Here is a 26,509-nt window from a genome sequence, read left to right as displayed (position 1 = left end):
TTTTTGAATATCGTGAACGATATTATACCCTGAAATATCGTGCCATATCACCCACCCCTAATTATCACATCAGGGTTCTACTTTTTTGCTGTTTTAAGCAAAAGAAAAATTCACACATTTCTCATTTGCTATTAAGTATCTACTAGAGACAGATTATATCTGTCTAGTATCATTTATTTTACTTTAATCCTGGATATATGGAGATATTTGGAGTGCATTATTATTAGTATTAGTATCATTACATTCTGACTTCTGTTACAAATCTGCTAACATTCTTGTATTTTTTTTATCTCAGTTAGAGGTATATCATGCAATATCATATCGTATACAATAATAAAATGTAAGTTTTGTTTTGTTGCAGTAATGTATTTTTTTTTTTGTCATATCGCCAAAAGTATCGCTACCCGATAATACCATGAAATATCGTGATATTAGTTTAGGGCCATATTGCCCACCCCTAATGTTGACTAGGGGTGTGCCATATTGTAACGTACACGATAATATCGCCAACATTTTTGAATATCGTGAATGATATTATACCCTGAAATATCGTGTTCTAATCACTCATTCATAAAAATTCATAAATAATATCTACTAGAGACAGATTAAATCTGTCCAGTATCATTTATTTTACTTTAATCCTGGATATATGGAGATATTTGGAGTGAATTATTAGTATCATGACATTCTGGATCATTTACGTTTTTAAAAAATCTGATAAAATGCTTGTTTTTTTATATATCTCAGTTAGGGGTGTCACATATCATGTTGTATGCAGTAATACAATTTAATTTTCATTTTGTTGCAGTAGTGTATTCTTGATTTTTTTATTGCATAAATACCATGAAATATTGTGATTTTATTTTAGGGCCATATCGCCCACCCCTACTATTGACCTCTCTCCTCTACTTTGCCTTTACTATACACACAATTGATTTGGAATCAGTAACACGTTATTATTCTTTTAATGCAAATAAAAAAAAAAAATATGTCACAAAGTTTGACCACAACTTCCACCATAATCTGCCTCGCCCCTTTCTAACATGCATAATTTTTCAGGAGCGGTTCGTTTGTAGTAAGAACATGATCTGGTCTCGATCCAACACATCTATCAAATATACTTCTTTTTAATTGAGCTAAACTGTTTATTATTTGCAAGATAATATACTGCTATGAACACATGCTGTCTTTGCTGCTCCATGCTGTTTACACACTAAGAGTGCGGCATGTGCAGCGCTTACTGCTCAGACTCCATTATCTACACAAATATCTGCACTACAACACTTTTTGCTGTTTTTGCTAGTTTTGTGCTCCCGCACTAGACAGCTCTGACTAATTAGAGGAGATGTGCTCATGGGGTTTATTGGTGCACATTTTGGTGCGTTTCATTTTTTATGCCTGTGTGAAACCAAACCAAACAGAGGGAGAAAAAGCTCCAATTAAACAAATTTATCAACTGATCCAGACTAGAGAAACCAACTACAGGTGTGAAAACGCTCTTTTATACTCAGCAAATAAAGTTCTAATTCAGAAATCCTTACAACCAAGCTGAGATGTTTACAAAAAGAGTGGAAAAATAAAGTTTCCTCTATTCAATTTATCATGCATTCTTTATTAAAGTGCCTAATGCTGGTTTTATCTCCCCTAAAACATACAAGTATGTATTAGTATTTTAATTGACACCACTAATATATAAATATAATTAAATGCATTTTGCATTTCTTACATTAATTCTTTTTTTTTTTACATTTAAATATCCACTATAAAACTTGCATCTTAAAAAGAACAAGTGTGGAGTATTAGTGTGATTAATCAGATTACATTTTTTGATCGATTTACACCACAAATTGATAGATATTGATCACATTAAGTTACCTTCAGTATTAATCTGATATGTATCTGTTGTGCTCTCTTCACAGAGACACTGGTTTGATTCAGAGGAGCGCTACTACCTCTTGCTGTTCAGTATTGCAGTGTGTGCTCTTCGCTGTATAAGCTTCAGCTTGGAGCTTTGTTGGAATCCCTTTCTGGTTGGAGGACCAAGCCACCCCGGCTCATCTCCACAGTTCAGAAACATAAAGATGTTCATAATCCAGCTGTATCATCTCACTGCCTACAGTTTCTACCATCCACTCTTCTACAATGGACCTATCATCTCCTACAAAGACTTCAGCCAAAAGGTTAGACAGACTGTACTACTGTATACTTACCATCAGTCTGCATATCGTGAGCCTGTTTAAAGTGTATATATATATATATATATATATATATATATATATATATATTTAGGCATTCATAAAATGTGATTTGGTTTTTATCTAAGTCATAATTATAGACAATCCCAAAGTAACTGTACAGCTTTACTTTCCATGTATTTTATTGACCACATTTAGTAAAAGTACGGGCTAAAAAAGTAAATGAATGAATCTAGCAGAATTGACCTACACCAATAACATTTATTCAATGTTGGCTATGATTTCAAGTCAAATCAAGTAGTTTTATTGTCAATACTGCATATGTACAGGACATACAGAGAATTTAAATTATGTTACTCTCCTTCCCAATTTTACAGCAGGTACAGATAATAGATATAATAAAAGAGAATGGGAGACACTATGGGTACAATACAGCAGGGACACAAATAGACAAACATGAGACAGAAACAAGGTGCAGTAGTGTGGGGGAGAAATAGATATATAAATATAAGTAAAAAAAGAAATAAGATAAAGAGAATATAATCTAAAAGAGTGGGAAACACTATATGTACAAAACAACAAGACACAATAAACATAAGTAAGACGAAAGACAATAGCAGAATATTGATGGTGATTGAGATGGAATGAATAGAACCCTTATAACAGTAGTAAAAAAAAGGTATATAGCTTAAGGCTGGGAAAGTGAATGAGTGCGTAAAGTTCTTAAAGTTCACAGTTTTTGGGGAATTAAAGTGTGTATTGACAGTGCAAGTATAGCAGTAGTGCAGGTATTGGGTATGTAGTGCAAGTCCGTTTGGAAAGGGACCAGTACTTCATTAGTTTTTCTGGGATGCTGTGAATAAACAGTCGTCTATTCATAAATACAATATCTTAGAAGTGTTAAGGTCAGGAAAAGTCACTGGGCCCTGTTTTAGGGATCTATAGGTGAGCTGCCAACAGTGCATCGCACACCTGGATTTGGGGTGTGCTGGTGTCTTTGGTATCATACCTTCCTTAAATGGGATAAATATATGGCATGTATATATGTGTGCGTGTGTGTATGCATGTCTGTGTGAGATGGGTTTAGGCCAAGGGGTAAGTTCAGGTTGGTGCTGACTCAGACTGCTAGTAGGGAGGCACAGTAGTGCTGAGTTCAGGAGTGTGAAAAGCCTTACTGCTTGCTCTTTGTCTCTCTCTCTTACTCACACACACTTACACACACACACACACACTCACACTCATGCCAGTATAGGGCCTTATAAAAGGTCTTTGCTTTTCTGTCTACCCCCCTCCCTCTGCTACAGATGGAGCAGCCAGTGTGGAAGGTTTCGTCAGCCTGGGCGCTGGGCAGAGCGCTGCGTGTGTGTGTGTGGTGGTGTTTGGCAGAAATCATGATACACCTCATGTACATGCACGCCATCCAGAACAACGAGACCTACCTCAACATACTCTCACCCTGGGCACTGGGTAAGTTGGGCTAGTGGGTGTGTTTGAATGACAAAGAAGTCCATTTGGCTTATACAATTCACCACGTAGTAATCAGCCTTTAGGATGGCTGGGCAATATTATAAATAAAAAAATCTTAATATTCTTCAAATATATACTGTATTTTCCACACTAAATTTTCCCAAAAATCGTCAATGCGCCTTGTGTATAAATTCTATCATTTAGGTTGTAAATATCAGCAAAGTCACTCCACTAAAGTGTGGCGTTATACAGGAGTTCTAGTTTAGTTCTCCAGCACAGTGACTGGTCCAGTATTAGCATTAGCCGCAGCCACGCTAAGTGCTAGTTTTTTTTGCCGTTCAGAGGTGAGTATTCTCGGACTGTAGTCTGTGTGTTTACCATGTTAAAATAAACTTCGTGGGACGAACCGCTGTCTGATATCCCCAAGGCCAAAGCGATTACTCACCTAATTGAACAGTTTCCAGGAGAGAAATCTGTCATTTAACATCATACAGATCCACAATGACACCTATGTTCTTTACTAGTGTCACATAATGCACATTAAAATCTAGTACACCTATGTATGAAAACAGACCAGAAAATAGACATTTATTGATAGTGTGCCTTTTAATCCGGTGATTTTCGGATTAAAAGGCATTTTTCGATTGCAGTTTATTTATTTTTTTTATAACTGAAAACAGACACTTTGGGGTAAATTATTATTAATTGTATTATTTAGAGCTGTCAAATATGTAAACTATTGTTTCTTTTACATTTATTATCATGTCAAAACAATGCAAGCACAATACAGTCTATAACCAATATGAACACACACGTTTTATTTGGCTTTTTACATTTTTTAAGCAACAAGGTACAAAAATAGCTTCCTTATATTTCAGTTCAGGAAAAATGTAAAATATGAGAGTCCCTATTATAGAAGTGTTCTTTACAGATATGTTGGTGTTTCTCTCAGAAACCTGTAAAAATCTACTAGCTTATCTTGATTTCATAATTTTTAAAACTAACAAAATTAACTTAAGTTAAACATGGTTAAACTTGAGTATAGTTCCAAATCCACCAGCTCACCTGGTCTTCAGTCAGTCAAATCAGGCACTTGTCACCCCACTACTCACTGAGCTACAAAGGCTACTGGTTGCGGCTCATATTAAATTCTGGTTGAGGTTCCCTCCTACCTGCACTCACTCCTAAAGGTCTGTGTTACCTCCCGGCTGCTGCACTCCTTCAGTAAACAATCGCCTAGCTTTACCAAACAAACATTCACACAAAGCAATCCAGACTGTTCTCACACAGAGTTCCCCAATGGTGGAACAAACTACCTTCTACTACCAGATCAGGAGAATCTCTCACTATCTTTAATAAACTCCTGAAGACAGAGCTCTTCAAAGAGCACTTATTCTCCTAACACCTCTAACTAACTACCTTCTACTACCAGATCAGGAGAATCTCTCACTATCTTTAATAAACTCCTGAGGACAGAGCTCTTCAAAGAGCACTTACTCTCCAAACACCTCTAACTACCTTCTACTACCAGATCAGGAGAATCTCTCACTATCTTTAATAAACTCCTGAAGACAGAGCTCTTCAAAGAGCACTTACTCTCCTAACACCTCTAACTAACTACCTTCTACTACCAGATCAGGAGAATCTCTCACTATCTTTAATAAACTCCTGAAGACAGAGCTCTTCAAAGAGCACTTACTCTCCTAACACCTCTAACACATTAACTACTTCTAACCTCATTATCTTCTTCCCCTCCTTTCCGCCTCTATCCCATTATTTCCCTTTAAACTCATTTAGGCCTTGCCTAAACATGTTTTTTATGTTGAACTCCTGTGTCCTTTATAATGCTAATGTACCTCATTATTTGTAAGTCACTTTGGATAAAAGTGTCTGCTAAAAAAAAAAAAATAATAATAATAATAATTGCCCAAAATCCTCCTGTAGTAATATAGGTCTACTGTCCCATCCCCACTATCCAATCAATCACTTGATCAAGTTCAGATACTGATCCACATTCTAACCAATTAGAAATGTTCATGTTCAGCCTGATTGATCTTTGCCTGGGCTGTTTATTAGGTTTATTCATTGATGCTGTTTGTGTCCACTTTCAATGCATCTATTCAGTCTAATGTGGCGACACATTCAATACGTTCAATACATGGAGCTGGAGCCAGTGTAGTTCATTTTCAGTGGAGCATTTGTTTCCCACCAGACCTGAACACACTTCCATTGTGTCTAATGGTGAAGCCTTGTTCACTTAAAGTGTTTTTCTCCTTGATATTTTATCCATGACATCGTCCGTATTGAATGTGAGCATTCAATATATTGATCGGAGAGAGCACAGTCCCTATTTGGGGGTGTTTTACACTAGCCTTTGTTTCCAAACCCGGAAAAACTTGGTTTGCGAGTTGCGATTTAGTCAAGTGTGAAATCTGTTTTTGAGTAACCTACTTTTTGCACTAAAAGGCGAAATTAAAATCCTTTAATTTGACCAAAAATTGGCAGTGCCTTATAATCCAGTGCACCTTATGTATAAATTGTACCAGTCAGGTTGTAAGGAGCAGTAAAGCCACTCCACAGGAGTTTCAGTTTAGTTATTCAGCAGTATTAGCATTAGGCACTAACTGCGCTAAGCTTTAACTCTTTCGCCATTCAGAGGTGAGTATTATCATCCTGTAACCTGCTGCTAACCCCGGCTAGCACTGCTGGAGCAGCATTAGCATTAGCCACTACGCATTAGCTCAGACCGAAGCCTGCTGCTAACGGCCAGCGCTAGTGGTTAGCTGCTAATGCCTTATTGGAAATCTGGGAATCTAAGCTTTACTGTAAATGAACGGAAGCGCATTACTCACTCAAATAAAACGTTTTTATAAGAGAAATCTGTGTAGATTAACATCCAGCGCTTGAGACTTAAGTGCGAAAAATATTGTACTGATCTCTGCTCCTTTTGAAATCTGTGATCTGGGCTTCTCTTAACCTCCTAGGTTAAGGTAAATGCCAGAATAGTAATAAACAGGACCATTTAGAGCTATCAAAAATGCAAACTTTTGTTTCTTTTGTACATTTATTATCGAGTCAAGACCATGCAAGCACAATACAACTTGTAACCAATATGAACACACAAGTTTAATTTAGCCTTTTTAATTTTTTTAAGGAAAACCAGTTTTCTTTAAACGTATAAGCTGCTTTTACATTGAACAAGGTACAAAAATAGCTTATTTTTATTTCAGTTTAGGAAAAGTGTAAAATATGACAGACAGTTCCTGATGTGTCATGTGTACAGGGGATACATCTTAGAAGACAGTGGAGAGCGAACAGTTGGTAATGATCGGGATCATCTGGCTAGAGTTGTCCTCGTGGACAAAGAACTGACTCTTAAAAATTATAGATCACATTAGGGGTGGGCAATATTATATCGTATACAATATATCGTGACACAGAAATATCATGATATTAAAAATCGTGATAATAGGGATGTTCTGTCTTAAACCTAGTCTATTATTTACTGTGAAGCTATAGGTGTATTTATTGTATAATTGTTTATAATAATTTATATGCATGCACTAAATATTCTGCAATATTATTTGCTGCATTATATTATTTTATGCTATATTATTTATTTTGCCACATTATGATTATTCTGTTATACTATTATACTATATTCCTGAAATTAATGGATTATTTTAGTTTTCCTATATCGCCAAGTATATCATTATCGCAAAAATACCCTGAAATATCATGATATTTTTTTAGAGCCATATCGCCCACCCCTAGATCACATCCACATTCGATGCAGGATGCCCCATAATCTGCAGGGTATTGTATAATTCTTAAGCTTTCATAGGACATGGTGTGACTTGATGTAAGTGTAATAAATCATAGCTTCAGTCTGAGATGGATAGTGACATGATCTTATTTCTTTCCCATTGATTTCAAAAAGTTGCTGATATCCAATATACCATCAAGGCTGCAAGGGAAATAAAAGCACTCACTCTTTGGTACTAGAGAGGCACAGGGGAGAACTTTGGTAGAACAGTAGTCGTGTGTGTGTGTGTGTGTGTGTGTGTGTGTTGAAGCGAGGTAGTGAGATAGTAGAAAGATGTTTTGTATGTGTGTGTGTGTGTGTGTGTGTGTAGCTATAGGACGGTTATTAGTGTTCAGTACCTGTGTCTCTTGTGGAATGGATGCTCGGCAGCAGCTCTCACAGATATGAAAAGGCTCTTAGCTCCATGCCGGCAGAATACAGACAATACACTGGGGGGTGTACTCTTACTGCCCACTATCCAGCAGAGACGGAAAGTTGGTGGGGGGTGGGGTTGAGCTGGGTGATGTGGCTTAAAATCTCTTACAGTTGCGAGAAAAAGCCTCAGGGTCTGGACGCATTACCATCATCAACGGAAAAATTAATACCCAAGTTTACCAAGACGTTTTGCAGGAAAACTAAAGACCATTTGTCTGCAAACTGAAGCTCAACAGAGGATGGGTGATGCAACAGGACAACAACCCAAAACACAGAAGTAAATGAACAACCGAATGGCTTCAACAACTGAAAATATGCCTTCTGGAGAGTCCTGACCTCAACCCAGTTGAGATGCTTTGGCATCATGAGCTCAAGAGAGCGATCAATTCACGCCAGATATCCCAAGAATATTATAGCTGAACTGAAACAGTTTTAGAAGAGGAATAATCCAAAATTCCTCCTGACTACAGGAAACGTTTGGTTTAGGTTTTTGCTGCCAAAGGAGAGTCAACCAGTTATTAAATCCAAACTTAAATCCAACTTTTTCCCCCTCACTTTCCCCATGCGAACATGTTTTAAATTTTTGTGTGGTATTAGTTTAAGCAGACTGTGTTTGTCTATTGTTGTGACTTAGATGAAGATCAGAACACATTTAATGACCAATTTATGCAGAAATCCTAGTAATTCTAAATTACGTTACTCAATATGCCTTGAAGTAAAAAGCAACTGGATCACCACAGCGACTCGGTTCTGATACATCAGCTCTCAGACGCCTCGTGCTGCGAACCTCACCCTTTGGAGTGATGTGGGAAGAGAGCGCCATCTACCCACCTAGAGAGAGCATGGTCAATTGTGTTCTCTCAGGGCTCTGCTCTGGTAGCCGACGGCAAGCTACATGAACAGGATTCGAACCGGCGATCTCCTGATCATAGTGTCCCCAGAAGCATTGTACTTTTAGCTATGGATTTCAAGCATTACTACAGCTTCCCCACGCCTGAAGATTCTCAAGGATTAAGCCGATACAAACTGGTTGAACCATTGAACCTGCACCATTGGAGACTTTGATGCCTGGTTCTAGAGGTTATAAAGATTTACATACTTATAACTAGAGATGTTGGGGATTTTAAGAGCATGTTTTTAGAGCATTTTAGATTTCAGAAAGGGAATTCTAAAGCCTCCTTGTTCTTAGGGGGGTTCTGTATGGTTGGATATTGGATACCAGGGTCAGGCAAGTAGGAAAGTTTATTACAGATGAAGTGTTTATATCAGCACATGCTTCTCAGAGTCCACTGTGGTCTGTATGTATCAGTGAACTCGCTGGAACCCGTGTTCCAGCTTCCAGCGTGCCGGAGGACTCTATACACCCAGAGTTACAGCAGAGTCAGCCTCACTCTGCCTCCGACTGCAGTCTGTCTTATTAATAATCCAGTACTGTGTCTCTGTGTGTGTGTGTGTGTGTGTGGAGCTGGAGTCTCTGGGGGGGATACTGTATGCATATGGGACACTTTAGGCTTTTATGAGAGGTGGTGGATGGATAGAAACGACCCTAAGGGAGGAATACAGCCGTCAGGTTCCTCCCGTCCAACTTTCCACTGATTTTCTTTCCCAGCATTTCATTTCCTTCATTATTCAGTTTAATTTCTTCTTCCTCTGTAACCCATTTCTGTCTTACTGCATCTCATTATCCACCTACTTCAAGGGGTGTAAGAAAATAGAGTACAGTATGGATTTTCAAAAACACAATATCGATTTTAATTATCAGTTTAGATGTAAAGAGATTGGTGTCAGAAATGGTTCAAATAGTGTTATGTTTAAACCCCACCCCACTTTACTTACTGATTTGATTGGATAAACTTATACTTAACTTTTTTTGTATATATCTTATAAATAAATGTGAAAAAAGATTTACAGATGCTTTGCTTATCCATCTCTCTCTCTCTTTCTCTCTCGACTATTTGTCTCTTTATTTCTCTCTCTCTGTCTCTTATTGCTTTTTCCTCTTTTGTATTCTCTCTGACTTTCCCCTTCTCCTTTTTCTTTTTTCTTTTTTACTCTCTTTGTTTTCTTGCTTTTTTCTCATTTTCATCTCTTTCTTCTATCTACTATCCATTTTTATTTTCTAGTTTCTCTCAACTTTTTATGTTTCTGCACTTATCTTTCTCTCTCTCTCTCTCTTTCTCTTTTGATGATAAGTTCTTTTTAGTCTCTCTAATTTGCCCCTTGTTTTCTCATTTTTCCTCTTTTCCCTCTATATACTTTCTCTATTTTCTCACCCTTACACTCACACCTTTCTCTTCCTCTTTCCTAGACTGTCTCTTTCTCCCACTTTCACTCACTTCTTTCTTTCTTTCTTTCTTTCTTTCTTTCTTTCTTTCTTCCTTTCCTTCCTCAATCGCCTTCATTTTTTTCCTCTGTCTCTTTTACCCTCACTCTCTTTCTCTTCTTTCTCTTCCTCTTTCCTGGACTCTGTCTCTCAATCACTCCCCTATTATTTCTTTCTTTTTTTCTTTCCACTATCTCCTCCATTTTCTTTCTTTCCTTCTTTCTTTCTTTCTTTTTTTCTTCTCACACTGTTACACACAAACACACACACACACACACACACACACACACACACACACACACATATATACAGTGTTGGGAAGTAACGGATTACATGTAACGGCGTTACGTAATCAGATTACAAATTATAAGTAACTGTAATCCGTTACAGTTACTGCTTCAGTAAGTGGTAATCAGATTACAGTTACTCTGCTAAAATAAAAGGGTTACATTGCGGTACTTTCCTATTTTTGCTCTTCCAATCCAACACTGACAAAACGCAAATAACATTTTGCGGTGAATACGCTCTGATATGACAGGGAAGGAGGGGCAGCGGCTCACAGCGGCTCCACGCTCACACAACGAGACGAAATTAACTGACATTTTGGTCAACGAATAAAAACGAGACGAAAATGTTTGGCAGGGACGAAATCCAATCAGAACTGATTTAGGTCTGTGAAAGGTAGGGACCAGTTAGGAAGAGATCCAATCACTGCTACTTTAGCGAAGGTGGAGTACCCGCCTCTCCTGCAGCAGCGCCGCGCGGAATTAAACTGTCGATACGGAGCTCGACTGGAAGTTAACTCGACAGAGTTCAGCAGGGAGAGAGAGAGAGAGGAGAGAGAGATATATTTCTCTTTTGACGTCGCGAAAAACAAGATAACGTGTAAACCGCGTGGAGCGACTCCATTACCGGTAAAAACACCACTAATCTTTCAGCTTCTGCAGACCAGAGTCACACAGATCTCCATGCAGAGATCCGCGTTTTAATACTGATGTTATTTCATGAGCTGATGTGTTTAACTCAGCAGTGCACTAAAACACAGAACTGATACAGAACCCTAACTCATTAAGATGTCTCACAGTGGGAAAGATATAGCTAGTGATAAATCAGCAGCAGGTCAGAAAGGAACTCAATAATATAACGAAAATAAAACAATAAAATAAGTGAATCTATGAACCCAAAAGTTCCTTACAGCACTTTCTCATAAGTTTCTCACTTTAACTCATGAAGTCTCTCTGTACATCCTGAGAGCATCTCTACAGGACAGTGTGTGAATGTGTGTTCATTTATAGACTGTAGCTACAGTAGGTGTGCTGGGTTAGTGCTGGAGATAAAACTAGATCCTTTAAAAGTTTTTGCATCTACAGCTCTGTTTAAACTATAATTTAACTATTCAGATGTTTTATGACCTGATTTCTAGAGCAAAATTTTAAATGTAAAATATGTATAGTCACACACCTACAATAATAATAGTAATAATAATAATAATATACATTAAATCATATATAAATATATTTCACTTTCAAACATTAACAATATTACTCAAGTGGTTATTAAACGTTTCATTTCGTATAAGTGTATAGTTAATAATTCAAGGGAACTGATGAACAAGCATTTACATTTACACCCTTTACATTTTAGTCGACTAAATTTACTGTAATTTTAGTCGACTATATTCTTATGACATTAAGTCGACTAAAACTAAAAACATTTCAGATGACTAAATTGTGACTAAAACTAAATACTATTTTCGTCACAAGACTATGACTAAGACTAAATCACAATTTGTTGTCAAAATTAACACTGGAGGCAAACCTGCAAATAGATAGCTTACGGTTGTTGTTACATTGTTTGGTTTTAAATGGTTTTATCATCAATTTATAGAAGTGTTTTATAAAATTGTTTGATGAAATGGTTTCATAAGTATTTTTATAGAGTGATTGAAAAGGCTGTTTTATTTGTTTATCTATTTGTTACATTCATTCAGGCTTAAAAAAATGACAATATTTAAAGTAATCCAAAGTAATCAGATTACGTTACTCACTTGAAGTAATGTAACTGATTACGTTACAAATTACATTTTGAGTGATGTAATCAGTAATCTGTAAGGGATTACATTTTAAAAGTAACCTTCCCAACACTGCATATATATATATATATATTTCCTCTATCCTTGTTTCTCTGTGTGTGTATCTGTAGGTGGTCTGGCTCTGGCGGTGGTTCAGTTCTTCTATGTAAAGTATCTGGTGTTGTTTGGTGCGGCGTCTCTTCTGGTCACACTGGATGGGCTCGAGGCGCCGCCGCTGCCCCGCTGTGTGAGCATCATGTACAGCTTCCAAGGAATGTGGAGGTGAGACACACACACATACACACATACACACAAAAACACCGCCTGCCTTCTGTAGCTATCCACCCAAAACCTTTATTATCTGCCTTTTCTTGCCCATGTCAGTGTACCATCACAAGTGTATCTTCTCTCCTGGAAGTGTATCTCTCACATACGAGTGTATCTCACATCTGAGTGTATCTATCTGGTGTGTGTATCCCTCACACAAGTGTGTCTCTGCTTCAGCAATAGAAAACAGCGCTGACCACTTCTTTTTTTTTATTTAAACTGTATCCAGGCAGCACTGCCCCTGCTGTCCTGCAGGGGGCAGTTCTGCACTGTATTCACCATCATCATCTGCTACAGTAGAGAGATGCACCCAGGAGCCCCAAGCTTCCCCCAGTGCGTACACGCACATACGTTCCCCCGCAGATAAATACAAGACAGCCGCATCTAAAATTCATGCTGCGTCTTAACTATTTTATATCAGCAGCTCGTAAATAGCTGCAGCTCTCGTGCCGCTGCGTCGCGCTGGTTAAGTGCGCGCTCACTCAGACTTTCAGCAGGCGGCTCGACTCGGCTCGGCTCGGCTCTCCCGTGAGGAATTATAAAACATGCTCATACATGCTCCACTCCTCCGGCCTGATTGAGTTTTTGCGCTAAAAGCCTGACATAATTCAAGCTGCATGACCGGAGACACGAGAGCTTTCCAGGCAACAGGGGTTCTCCAGCTTTCTAGATTTGAAGAACTTGTACAGTGAATCTAGATTAGGAATCTGTGTTGTTCTAGATTTTAATTATCAACCAAATCAGTTTTTTAAGTGTTTTAAATTTTGTGTCAGCATTATAAACATTAATCTCAGGAGCCTCTTGAGTTGCTCAGGCGGTTCTGCAACATTAAAGTCTAGTGCTGTTGATTTTTTAAAGCATTCTGGAATTTAATATCAGGTTCTTTTGATTTTAGAGCAGTAAACACTTTAATCTAGAGAATCCCAGACATTCTTCATGTAATGCCTGAGTCTATGAGTCTATGAGTCTATGGATTCATCAGCATTAGATAATTGATGCTTGTGAATCTTTAGGACGTGTTTCCAGGAGTTCTAGAGCATGACAAACTTTAATAAAGAGATTCTTGAGAGTTTGAAACTATGATCTAGTGATTCCAGAGCACAGTAACATTTAGGCCATTAAACTAGGGATTCTAGAACATTATAATTAAGCAATAGAACACGAGATGGAGTGTGTGATCACGAATAACATCACGGCTGTGATGCGGTCGGCTCGTGCCGTAGATCATCACAGCCGTGATGTTATTTGTGATCACACACGACCTCGACTGTTCTATTGCTTTCATACAACAGTTTCTTTTTACAAAATGAATAAAGAAAATAAATCAAAGAACTTTAAGAAAATCGGTTTGAATATGCTTTAATATGGACTGTGCCTTCCGCCAAAAAGTAGTTCCACAACAACTGTAACAGAACTGAAACTTAACTACAAAACGGTGTATGGTTAACATGACTAACACCACGAAAGTTAGCTTGAAATCAAAATTGGGAATAAATGAAGATGGTAACGTTAGGAGCGTGAAATAACGCTAATACTCTCCTCTCCTGCTCTGTGGAGTCGTCTTCAGGTGAAATCTGCGCATTTTTTAAGCATTTCTGCTTGTTTTGCTGGGTGGTGTTGGTTTTAGCTAGCCGGCTGGACTGTGGTTAGGTTAGCGTAGCTTGCTTTAGCTCAGCATTAGCTTAGCTTAGCTTAACCTAGCCTGGCTGGTTAAGTTATCGTTCTGGCTGTCAGACGGCAGTAACCGAGCGATTTTCTTTCCCTTTTTTCCACGAAAGACGAGCCAGCGCTGTGGGCTGCGGGTGAGCGTGCCACGGCTGAGCGCTAGTCTGTGTTAAGCTAATGCTGCTGCGGCTGTCCTGTGTATATACGCTGTTACTCGGCAACGCGTCGGCGGAGAGATACAAGTTTAGTGTGAGAAGACCGTGATGTTATCACGAATATCATCACGGCTAGATCACTTCTCAACCAATCAGATTGTGAGGTCGGAACTAACTGTTGTATAATTGTTTATATAGGGATATTTTGGCTTTCTGAGCTTTAAAGTCAGGCTCTAAAGATCTTGGATGCCTGGATATAAGGATTGTAGTGTAAGTCAACTTTAATCTAGTTTTTTGGGCATTTTACTGTTCATGCTCCAATCTCTCTAATCTCTGAAGTAATGGTAATCATTAATCTTGTGCTTCTGGAGCATTCTAGCGTTTAATTCATGAATCTAGAAATTCTGGAGCTGTAAACATCCATAATATCAGTTTTAAGGCCTAATGTAAATTCTAAATCTAGGAATTCTAAATAGGGCTTCATGATATATTGCCTAGGCATCGTCATTGTGATGTGCACATGCACAATAGTCACATCTACGTCTTGCGTCAAGAATCAAAACCTCCATGCCACGCCACCACGTTGATGCAGTATTTCATGCTAAAGGAGCCTGGACGAAGTATTATTTAGTGCATATTGAGCATTTAGTTGCCGGCACGGTGGTTTAGTGGTTAGCACGTTCCCTTCCCAGCATTGGGGTCTTGGGTTCAAGTCCCTGCCTGGGTGGAGTTTCCATGTTCTCCTTGTATCTGTGTGGGTTTCCTCCAGGGACACAGGTTTTCTCCCACAGTACAAAACAATGGAATGTATGTATGTATGTATGTGAAAGTGTGAATGACTGTATGCCCAGATATAGGTCAGCTCTTCACCTGAGGTGGACGGTTGTTTCCGGTTTAGAGTATGCTGTGCACGATTGGCTGCCCCTTCTTACCGGTGTCTAAATGGTGTAAATAGTGTGTCATTGGGTCATTAGGTGTCTAGAAAGGTGCTATATAAATGTAAGTATACAGTTTAAGTATACTGTACATTTCTGTATTTAAAATAATTTTGTAAATAGGCCTTATTCAATATTCTACTGTTCTGTGATATTGATGTTTGGGTTTTCATTAGCAGTAAGCCATCATTTTTAACATAAAATAAACTCAATTTAGCTATGCCAATTGTCCCACCTATTCAGCTGCTACTCAGATGTATATCCCCCATCATTTTTGATGCCACAACTTAAGGAAGGTGAAGACTTACTAGCACATGCCTCCTGATGCAACATTATCGAGTAGCATCACAGCGCAGCGATTCGGTTTCAATACATCAGCTCACAGACGCAGCCTTGTGCTGATCAACATCACTCTAGGAGTGATGAGGAGAAAGAGCGCCATCTACCCACCCTAACTGTCTCTGTCAGCCGATGGCAAGCTGCATGACCTGGATTAGAATCAGCGTTCTCCCGATCATCTCCCGAGGCAGCATTTAAGACCGCTGGACCAATCAGACCCCGACTATGGTTTTCGTAGTAGTTTATTTGCTGAAACAGAATTGTGTTGTCTGAGATGCAACACACATAATTTGTTTTTATGCATTTATTGCTTCAGAATTAAGTCAAGCAGGTGTACAACAGCTGGATCTGAGGAATGCTGTGATGCCTTCAGCATATTTACATCACTAATAAAAAGTGTTTTTAGAATCACAGTGAAGACGTGCAGCTCTGTTATGAGCTAATTAGACCAATATACACAGGTGTGAATCTCTCACTGCTGTAAATAGTGTTTGTCTCTTATTATAAAATAACACGCAGAGCCAGGAAACTCCTCGTGACTCGAATATCCTCGGCCTCCCGTGCTACTGTAAAGTTGCTTAATGAGACTGGACAGCCTGGACGTGTGGGAAGCTCAGGCTGGAACACTGACCGTTGGTTAGGGACACTGTTTGGAGTAAAATATATTATATTGTCTAACTACAGTGAGGGATTGGCGCTTGTTCTGGGTCTGAACCTGAGCAGATGTTTCAGCCACAGTGGCTTGCAAAAGTATTCATACCCCATTGAACTTTTTTTTTATCATTACAACCACAAAATACTTAAATGTGTTTCATTTTAATTTTAAGTACAAAGTAGCACCATGGTTTGTGTACTTTGGTACACAGACACATCACAATATGCAAATCAATCAGTCAATCAATAAGAACTTCTGCCCTGTGTCTAAACCCATACATCACCCAGTGCCCCAGTCAAACTTCTCCTTCCAGACATACTTAGCCTGGAGTCAGGGTGGAGTCAGCTAAAATTAAGTTTTTTTTTTTGTGCCCCATCAACCCTCCCCTTCCTGTTATGTTGCAGGTCAAATTGACCCGTCTTGAAGTTTGAAGATCTAGAAAAAATTGTTTAAAAATATTTTATCAGTATGAAACTTCTTCTGCTTCCCTTAATCAGTGTAATCAACATATAATATGAAAATGGTTCATCTCACATATTTGCAACAACCCCCTGTACAAACTAAAACAAAATTGCAATGTAGTTTAGTTTTTTGTTTCCCCAGTTTAAAAAAAAAAAAAAAAACATATACACATACAAAGAACAGAAAATAAAGAAAAGAGAAAAAGAAAAAAAAAAATCACATCCTCTATCTTGCATTTAAACAATCTCTTTAAACAACCGAAAAGGTATAGGATGAAGCTTTAGCTTATTTTGCCTACCCTTTTTTACCTAACTAATATATATATAACAAACAAAAAACAAACAAAAAACAAACAAAAAACACCAAACACAAAAGAGGAAATTAAGAAAAAAAAATCATTAATGTTATGTTATGTTTCAATGTTATTTTAAACTGCTGTTTTATATGTTGGTCCTTCAAAAGTAATAAAGCAGTGAAACATTAAAAAAAAAAGTTTGAACATGTATTTTTTTTTAATGACAAACGAGTGAATTATCCTAATTAAACCATTACCTGTTAAAAGTAAGGAACACTATTGCGATAAATATTAATTATATTGATAATAATTAGCAATGAAGTTAGTAATGAAATATTCACACTGCTTGTTAGGATTTTTTTTTTTTTCAGATATCTTTTTTGGATAATTAAACATGCAACGGGTCAAACTGACCTGGGATCATCAAATGAACATAATAGGAGGGTTAAGGTATGGATTGTCCACCATGGCAGAAGACTTAATATAGTATATTACAGTAGAAACTGTGCTCTTCTGGACGGGACATGGTTGTTCTTGTTGGTGTTTGTTTACTTCCCGCAGTGCTCTTGTTCTTATTCCATTTCTTTTAGAGGCACAGATGGGTAGAGGAAGACTGTGTGTGTGTGTGTGTGTGTGTGTGTGTGTGAGAGAGAGAGAGAGAGAGAGAGAGAGAGAGAGGGAGGTGCAGAGATAAAGGGCTGTTGTACAGACGAGGCGCTGACTTGGCGGTCTTGGATTTGGCAGATACTCCAGGGTATTGAAGCTTTACTGCAGTTCCACTGTCTGTCAGGCACATTGATACTCTCACTCAGGTTTCCCATCCCTCTCTCTCTCTCTCTCTCTCTCTCTCTCTCTTTCTGTCTTTCTTCTTTCCCCTCTCCTCTCTCCCCTCTCTCTATCTCTCTGGACACACTCCTTTGCATGCGCTGAGAGGGGACAGCACTTTACGCAGCAGCACTGGGGAAAGGAAGCGGAGAGGAAATGAATCTGAGATGATGATTACTCTAGACCAGGGGTGTCCAAACTTTTTTTGTTGGGGGCCAGAAGGAGAAATATATTTGAAGTCACGGGCCACAGACTCTATAATAAAACAAATAATGAAATATACCACTTTAAATAATACTAATACTTCAATACACCATTTCACTTGACTTACTATCTTTATCTTTGACAGTGTTGTGTAAACTAAGATTTTTCAAATTGATGTTTAATTTCATGATGTCTCTTAATATAAAACATCTTAATTACGGCAACTTTTAGACTCTTTGGCCAGTTTTTCTGCGCTAGAAATGCGCACCCTCTCTACTTTTAGACTCTTTGGCCAGTTTTTCTGCGCTAGAAATGCGCACCCTCTCTACTTTTAGATTCTTTGGCCCACTTTTCTGTGCTAGAAATGCGCATCCTCTCCGCTTTTAGACTCTTTTGCCCGTTTTTCTGCACTAGAAATGCGCACTCTCTCCGCTTTTAGATTTTTTGGCCCGTTTTTCTGCGCTAGAAATGCACACCCTCTCCGCTTTTAGACTCTTTGGCCCGTTTTTCTGCGCTAGAAATGCGCACTCTCTCCACTTTTAGACTCTTTGGCCCGTGTTTCTGCACTAGAAATGCGCACCCTCTCAGCTTTTAGACTCTTTGGCCCCGTTTTTCTGTGCTAGAAATGCGCACTCTCTCCGCTTTTAGACTCTTTTGCCCGTTTTTCTGCGCTAGAAATGCGCATCCTCTCCGCTTTTAGACTCTTTGGCCAGTTTTTCTGCACTAGAAATGCGCACTCTCTCCGCTTTTAGATTTTTTGGCTCGTTTTTCTGCGCTAGAAATGCACACCCTCTCCGCTTTTAGACTCTTTGGCCCGTTTTTCTGCGCTAGAAATGCGCACCCTCTCCGCTTTTAGACTCTTTTGCCCATTTTTCTGCGCTAGAAATGCGCACTCTCTCCGCTTTTAGAATCTTTTGCCCGTTTTTCTGCGCTAGAAATGCGCACTCTCTCTGCTTTTAGAATCTTTTGCCCGTTTTTCTGCGCTAGAAATGCGCACCCTCTCTGCTTTTAGACTCTTTGGCTCGTTTCTGACACCTAGCGTTCAAACTTTGAATCTCACATTATAAAAACCTGCTTAACAGCGGGCCAACTTTCATTCTATTTCTAAAATACCTCGCGGGCCGCTCCAAAAAAGGAAACGGGCCGTAGTTTGGACACCCCTGCTCTAAAGCATAGAGTGAGATTTCTGTAATTTGAGATTCTTACTGCTCGTCCCTCTGATGATAGGAAACATCATAACACACTCTTTAAAGGTGTAGGTAGAGAGGGAGGGGAAAAAGAGAAAGGAGGTGGGAAGTATAGAGATGGTATGACCTCTAATCAATATCACGATTAGAATTTGAATTTGGCAATTAATCAAATTAATTACTGTTCTGTTTTAATCAAGATTTTCAAAATAAGGCAATAAAGATTGCACGTAACTACATAAAGAAGCTGCCAAAAGGAATCTCAGTAGATTTTTGTAGGCTTGTGTTTATGAGGTGCCACAATGATCGGGAGATTGCTGGTTCAAATCCCGATCATGCAGCTTGCCAACAGCTGCCGGAGCCCTGAGAGAGCACAATTGGCCTTGCTCTCTCTGGGTGGGTAGATGGTGCATCTCTTGTCCTTCATCACTCCAAAGGGTGATGTTGATCAGCACAAGACATCTGTGAGCTGATGTATCGGAACCGAGTCACTGTGCTTTCCTTCGACTTCACATGAGTCGGAGGAGGTGTGCTAGTCTTCACCTTCGTTGTGTTTTTTAACATTTTGCGTGTGTAAATTAACTGCTCGTGAGCACAAATGTGAAACTAGCAAGCAAAAAAAGAGAATCACAGACACGAAGAAAATGTTGCTCTCGAGCTTCATTTTTCTCCTCTCGGGTGTTTTTTTTTGCTTGCGCGCTGTGAGAATTACCTGCACCCGCTCTTTCTGAGCAGGTCGCGCCGGAGAGCGGGTTGTTTGGATGTTAGCATAGCCAGTTAGCTAACTCTCCTGCCGTTCTTCCCCGCCCTGCTCCGGCTCGTGGAGGTAGGTGGTCCGTCACGAACCCTGGAGATATCAGCGTTTGCTGAGGGAGGCGACCCTGACTCCGCCCCCAGACTGTCAAAACCACCCCTTTCAAAACTCGAGCGTAAAACACTCAGTCGAGCACAAACTGATGCAGATGATTCACACAGCATGAGGGGAAAAAAGCACCAGAGAGGAGAAAAATGAAGCTCGAGAGCAACATTTTCTGTGTGTGTGTGTGTGTGTGTGTGCGCATGCGTGCGTGTGTGTGTGTGTGATAAGTAGCCAGACAGTTTTGCATGGCCTGGTTTCATTGGCTGAGCAGATGGAAGGTGGCTGGCTGATCTGAATATGCTGGTCATTTAGCCCCAGACCAATCTGCTCAGTCTGGCCCATCGCTGTCTAATGAGACACACACACATGTACACAAACAAATCAGGAATGTGCAGATTTGCATGTTTACACACACTGAGATACGGTTCATTTAACAAGGAACAAGAGACGTGAGGCTTCACAGACAAAACAGTGTTCAGCCCTCAAAATTAAACACTTTTACTTTGTAAGTTTAAACAAATGCAGTTAAAATTTACTTTTAATCTGGATCTTTGACATGTTACTTATATTACATTTTAAAATGCAAATTAGCTCATTGTTGTAATTCACACTTTTTTTTTTATATAGACACTTGGTTTTATTTAGTGATGTACACAAAGCGTCAAAGTGACTATTAGGTGTGGGACAAAATGTTAATACAGTCCCCTAAAGCCGATTCCCTTTATTTCTGCTGTAGACTAAAAACATTTGGATTTGATATTAAAAGATGAATATGAGACAAAAAAAATCAACATTTCAGTACTTATTTCCAGGTATTTACACCTGGATCTGATACACAGTTCAGAAGAGAGCACCTCCTGTCTAAACCCACCCTGTAGACTTTCTGTAGACTTCTGAGTTCGTTAATCATCAATGAAGATGACCAGAACCAGAAGAAGGCCATGTCCAAGGCCAAATTTTGATGCTACCTCCACTGTGTTTCACAGACAAGCTGGTATGTTTGACATCATGAGCAGGTCCTTTCATTTTCCAATCATTAGCGTTTCCATTACACTGACAAAGGTTATTTTTTGTCTTATCAGTCAATAATCAGTTCATAGATGTGTCTCTGTACTGTAAATTCCAGCCTGGTCTTCCTATTCACCTGTGTAATAGTGGTTTTCATCTTTTGGTAAAGCAGTAGATTGTGATTTCTTCACTACTGGCCTCTGGTGGTTGTTGCTGAAATCACAAACAGTTGTTTTAGGGCAAGGGTGTCCAAACTACAGAGGTATTTTAGAGTGTAGAATGCAAATTGGCCCGCTGTTAAGCAGGTATTTATGATAAGAGATTCAAAGTTTGGACGCTAGGTGTCAGTAACGGGCCAAAGAGTCTAAAATCGGAGAGAGTGCGCATTTCTAGCGCAGAAAAACGAGCCAAAGAGTCTAAAAGCGGAGAGAGTGCGCATTTCTAGTGCAGAAAAACAGGCCAAAGAGTCTAAAAGCGGAGAGAGTGCGCATTTCAAGCGCAGAAAACCAGACCAAAGAGTCTAAAAGCGGAGAGAGTGCGCAGTTCAAGCGCAGAAAACCAGGCCAAAGAGTCTAAAAGCGGAGAGGGTGCGCATTTCTAGCGCAGAAACCGAGCCAAAGAGTCTAAAAGCGGAGAGAGTGTGCAGTTCTAGCGTAGAAAACCAGGCCAAAGAGTCTAAAAGCGGAGAGAGTGTGCGGTTCTAGCGCAGAAAACCAGGCCAAAGAGTCTAAAAGTTGTCGTGTGATTGGTGAGGCTGCTTGAAGACTGACCAACTGCTAATTGTTTAGAAAGAAAACCTTCAGCTACACCGGCTCATTGTGGGCATGTTTAATGCCTGTGCTGTAGACATTTTTTATTATTATTTTTTAAATACTTCACTCCCTATAGTGTTGCTCCCTATAGAAGGCTGCTTATTTTACCATAGGCATCTTCTGCTGTGGACTGAAGCTCTATTTGGAATGCACACATATTAAAAACTCTGCATATCATTAATCTCAGGCCGTAACACATGCCCACAAAATGTAAATGCGCTCCTGTATATTTATCTAGCTGAGACTGTGGGGCAGATTCCAGACTTAGAAAATGGACTCGCTGATATCCACTTTTGTTTGACCTTTACATTTTGCGAGATGCATTCCACCGCTAATCAAATGCCGGGTGAAATGGATTATTCCTGAATGGATGCTAGCCTCCATCAGCAGGGGCGGAATCTGAAAGTGTCATTAACCCTAGAGGTGGCCCTGTGGATAATCACAGACTTGACGAGTTGGAGAACCTCTAGATCTTCATGAAATGGTATGAGCCTCTGTGCTTTTAATGTGACTCCCAGTCACACTGTACATCAGTAATGTGGTGTAGGTTGTTGGATATGTCGATTGTGTAGGGCCTGTAGGGTCTGCCAGTGTGGGATTGTGTATAGGTAAGTGTATAGGAGTAAAGGGAGGGGTCAGAACAAATGAGGAGGTGATTAGGATTAATCACATTCAGGAGGAGGTGGGTGTCAAAACCAACAAGGTGGTGATAACTGGATTTTTCGGACTTTAAGGCCCATTATAAGGCTCAATATTAATAATCATCTATTTTCATTAGGGGTGAAAATCTCTTAGTCCCAGCTGGCACACAACCAACCTTGAACGTTGAAATGTGGTTAAAATATGACTAAAGTAATGTCTAATGTTCTTTCAGTGTTGAATCAACATTTAATATTAAACGGTTGTGCAAACGTTGAAATTTTAACGTTGAATCAACATAATGTCCTCAACCTTCTGCCTTTTAAATTAGTATTTTACATTTTATCACCATATAATTTCTAAAAACAGTTAGATGGAGGAATGAAACAATAACTTAAAAAGTGTAGAAGAAGCTTATTTTATTTATTATGTAAGTACTTTTTATCATGTTTTACTACACCAAAAGTCTACTTTACATCAGAGTTTTCCTTTAATACCTGACTGGTGAAATTCATACATAAAGCGCACTGTTAATTTTGGGAACATTTTAAGTGTGCCTTATGTGCGAAAAATAAGGTGGAGGGAGGTCTCTGAACAGACAAAGTGGTGTTTAAGGCCAATCACCATCAGGGGGAGGTCTTAAAACCAACAAAAAGGTGATTTGAACCAGTGACAGTCACAGGGGAGAGCTTAAAAGACATTATTCTGGGATTAGGTCCAATGTCATTTAAGGGGGGTCTCAGAACAAACAAGGTGGTGATTAGTATGAATCACTACTGAAGGAACAGTCTCTAATGGAGAGGTCTCAGAACAAGCTAGCTGATGATTAGGATTAACCACTTTCAGATGGAGTTAATTGGACATTAGGACCAATTGCACTCAGGATAGTCTCAGAACAAATAACGTGATGTCTAGAGCCTATGACGGTGTGAAGGTGGTCTCAGAACAAACAAACCAAGCTGATCGGGAGATCTTAGAGCTAATGAGATTGATTAGGACTGTTCCGGTCTGGGGGAGGTCTCAGAACAAACAAGGTGTTGTTTAGGACTATTTCCTATTGGCTGGCGATATACAGTCCCCTCCACCAATCCCTTTATTTCTGCTGTAGACTGAAAAGATTTGGGTTTGATGTTAAAGGCTGAATACAAGGCTTAGGATCAACATTTCAACTTTTATTTCCAGATTTTTACATCTGGATCTGATACTCTGTTCAGAAGATATCACCTCCAGAATATATATAACAACATGAAAACCAGAGAGCTGACTATAGGTGAAAAACAAGCAACTGTAAAGCTGAGAGAAAATGGAAAATCAATCAGAATGATTGAACAAATATTGTTTTGATAGCCAGTACAATCGTTTGGAATGTCTTGAAGAAGAAAGTCGTCACTGGTGTACTAAGTAACAGATGTCGAACAGGTAGATTGAGGAAAACAACGGCAATTAATGACCAAAAATTGTGAGTACTGTAAAAAAAGACCCTAAAAAAATGTTAGTGAAGTCAGCAACAACTTCCTAAAGGCAGGAGTGAAGGTATCACAATCACATAAGACCTTAAGAACAAAAAGAAAAGAGGCTAATTAGCAAGAAGAATAGAAAGGATAGATTTACCAATAAGTACAGAGAAAAGCCTGTAGACCAGGGGTGTCCAAACTACGGCCCGCGGGCCATTTGCGGGCCGTTTCCTTTTTTGGAGCGGCCCGCGAGGTATTTTAGAAATAGAATGAAATTTGGCCCGCTGTTAAGCAGGTTTTTATAATGTGAGATTCAAAGTTTGAATGCTAGGTGTCAGAAACGGGCCAAAGAGTCTAAAAGCGGAGAGGGTGCGCATTTCTAGCGCAGAGAAACAGGCAAAAGAGTCTAAAAACGGAGAGAGTGTGCATTTCTAGTGCAGAAAAAAGGGGCAAAGAGTCTAAAAGCGGAGAGGGTGTGCATTTCTAGTGCAGAAAAACGGGGGAAAAGAGTCTAAAAGCGGAGAGGGTGCGCATTTCTAGTGCAGAAAAACGGGCCAAAGAGTCTAAAAGCGGAGAGAGTGCGCATTTCTAGTGGCGAAAATTGGGCCAAAGAGTGTAAAAGCGGAGAGGGTGCGCATTTCTAGCGTAGAAAAACGGGCCAAAGAGTCTAAAAGCTGAGAGGGTGCGCATTTCTAGTGCAGAAAAACGGGCCAAAGAGTCTAAAAGCGGAGAGAGTGCGCATTTCTAGCACTTTTTTTCTTTTCATCCCCAAACCCTCCCAGTAATTGCTTGGGAATTGTACAAAAAAACTCGTGCAGATTTTAATTTCAAGCTTTGCTTGCTTGTTTTTGATTTGTCTTCCTACCAATTCATTTGACCACTTCACATGGCGATACTCTCCGTCTTCTACAGGCTCTTCTGTAACGAGGACATTCATAGCCAGTCACTGTGGAAACCTCAGGCCCTCGCTGAGTCTCCTGCGCACTAAATGGGAAGTGCACTGAGCCCAGGTTTTGTCCGTGTAGATCCTTCCCTCCGACTGAGCCTTTAGCGCAGACAGCATGCAGCACAGCTGGGATATGAACCTTAAACCCCCGCCGCAAAGCTTTCCTCAGCGCTGCCAGTGTTTCCTAATGACTGGCAGCCAGTGTTGGTATAAAATTGTGCTCTCATACAAACGGCACTGAGGGATCTTTGGTGTGCTGCTCACACTTAGAAACACACACATGGTGCCACCCTCTGGTTCCTTAACTGCAAATTAGAATAAAAATTGACACAGTAAAGAAAATAGTAATGCAAAACAGTCATTCTTATTTTATTTACATTGACTTTTATTTGATTGTAGACAGTATGGAGCCAAGATATTGTTTTATTTGTTTCATTTAGTCAATCCCAGTTCATTGCTTAAAAGTCTCATTACATGTTGTTTTTTTTTTTCCATTCATTTTAAAAAACGTCTATTCCAGGGGTGTCCAAACTACGGCCCGCGGGCCATTTGCGGCCCATTTCCTTTTTTGGAGCGGCCCGCGAGGTATTTTAGAAATAGAATGAAAGTTGGCCCGCTGTTAAGCAGGTTTTTATAATGTGAGATTCAAGTTTGAACGCTAGGTGTCAGAAACGGGCCAAAGAGTCTGAAAGCGGAGAGAGTGTGCATTTCTAGCGCAGAAAAATGTGGCAAAGAGTCTAAAAGTTGCCATAATTAAGGAGTTTAATATTAAGAGACATCATGAAATTAAACATAAATTTGAAAAATCTTAGTTTACACAACTCTGTCAAAGATAAAGACAGTAAGTCTAAGTAAAATGGTGTGTAAATGAAATAATCAGGAAAAAAGTATTATTTAAAGGGGTATATTTTAATATTTGTTTTATTACAGAGTTTGTGGCCTGTGACTTCAAATATATTTCTCCTTCTGGCCCCCAACAAAAAAAAATTGGACACCCCTGGTCTAGTCTGTAGTCTGTAGTATAAATAAATGATGTGCGCCAACAGCACAGCATCACCAGCAAGACGGACAACAGTTAGAAACGTTGGGGAAAAATAGACATTTTTACAGTAATAACAGTCTTTGCAATATCATATGTTACTTTACAACATGTGTAATAATGCCCTGCCAAGTGCAGTTCAGTCACTGATCTATCTGTCTTAGAGTCTCTGTAAAACGCAAAACAAAATCCACCGGAGATCCTATGTAAACCTATAGTTACTAACACACATAGGTAAGTAGTACAGGTCCTGACAGTAAAAATCCACCCCGGTGTTTTGTTGGCTGAGCTGCAGGATTTTTACTTTTAACTCGTGTAATCAGAACTGTTTTAAACATTTACCTATCTATCTTAATTGTTCTTCTCTGGTGGTGTTCCACAGACAAATTCTAAACGTTTGTTCCCTA

At 39.3% G+C, this 26,509-nt stretch overlaps 1 protein-coding gene across 1 annotated transcript in view; it reads left to right on the top strand.

Annotated features, from left to right (window-relative positions):
• Positions 1 to 26,509, top strand: part of hhat (hedgehog acyltransferase) — a 97,062-nt gene that overhangs the window by 17,369 nt on the left and 53,184 nt on the right. Inside the window, exons 6-8 of the mRNA XM_015606155.3 lie at positions 1,920 to 2,180; positions 3,500 to 3,662; positions 12,428 to 12,578. Of these exons, the coding sequence (XP_015461641.3) occupies positions 1,920 to 2,180; positions 3,500 to 3,662; positions 12,428 to 12,578 (575 nt within the window). The remainder of the gene's footprint in view (positions 1 to 1,919; positions 2,181 to 3,499; positions 3,663 to 12,427; positions 12,579 to 26,509) is intronic.

The sequence above is a fragment of the Astyanax mexicanus genome, chromosome 14 (assembly GCF_023375975.1).
Source record: "Astyanax mexicanus isolate ESR-SI-001 chromosome 14, AstMex3_surface, whole genome shotgun sequence".
In the NCBI taxonomy this organism is placed as follows: Eukaryota; Metazoa; Chordata; class Actinopteri; order Characiformes; family Acestrorhamphidae; genus Astyanax; species Astyanax mexicanus.
The sequence above is the reverse complement of the archived record's forward strand: the minus strand, read 5'-3'. Positions and strand labels throughout refer to the sequence as shown.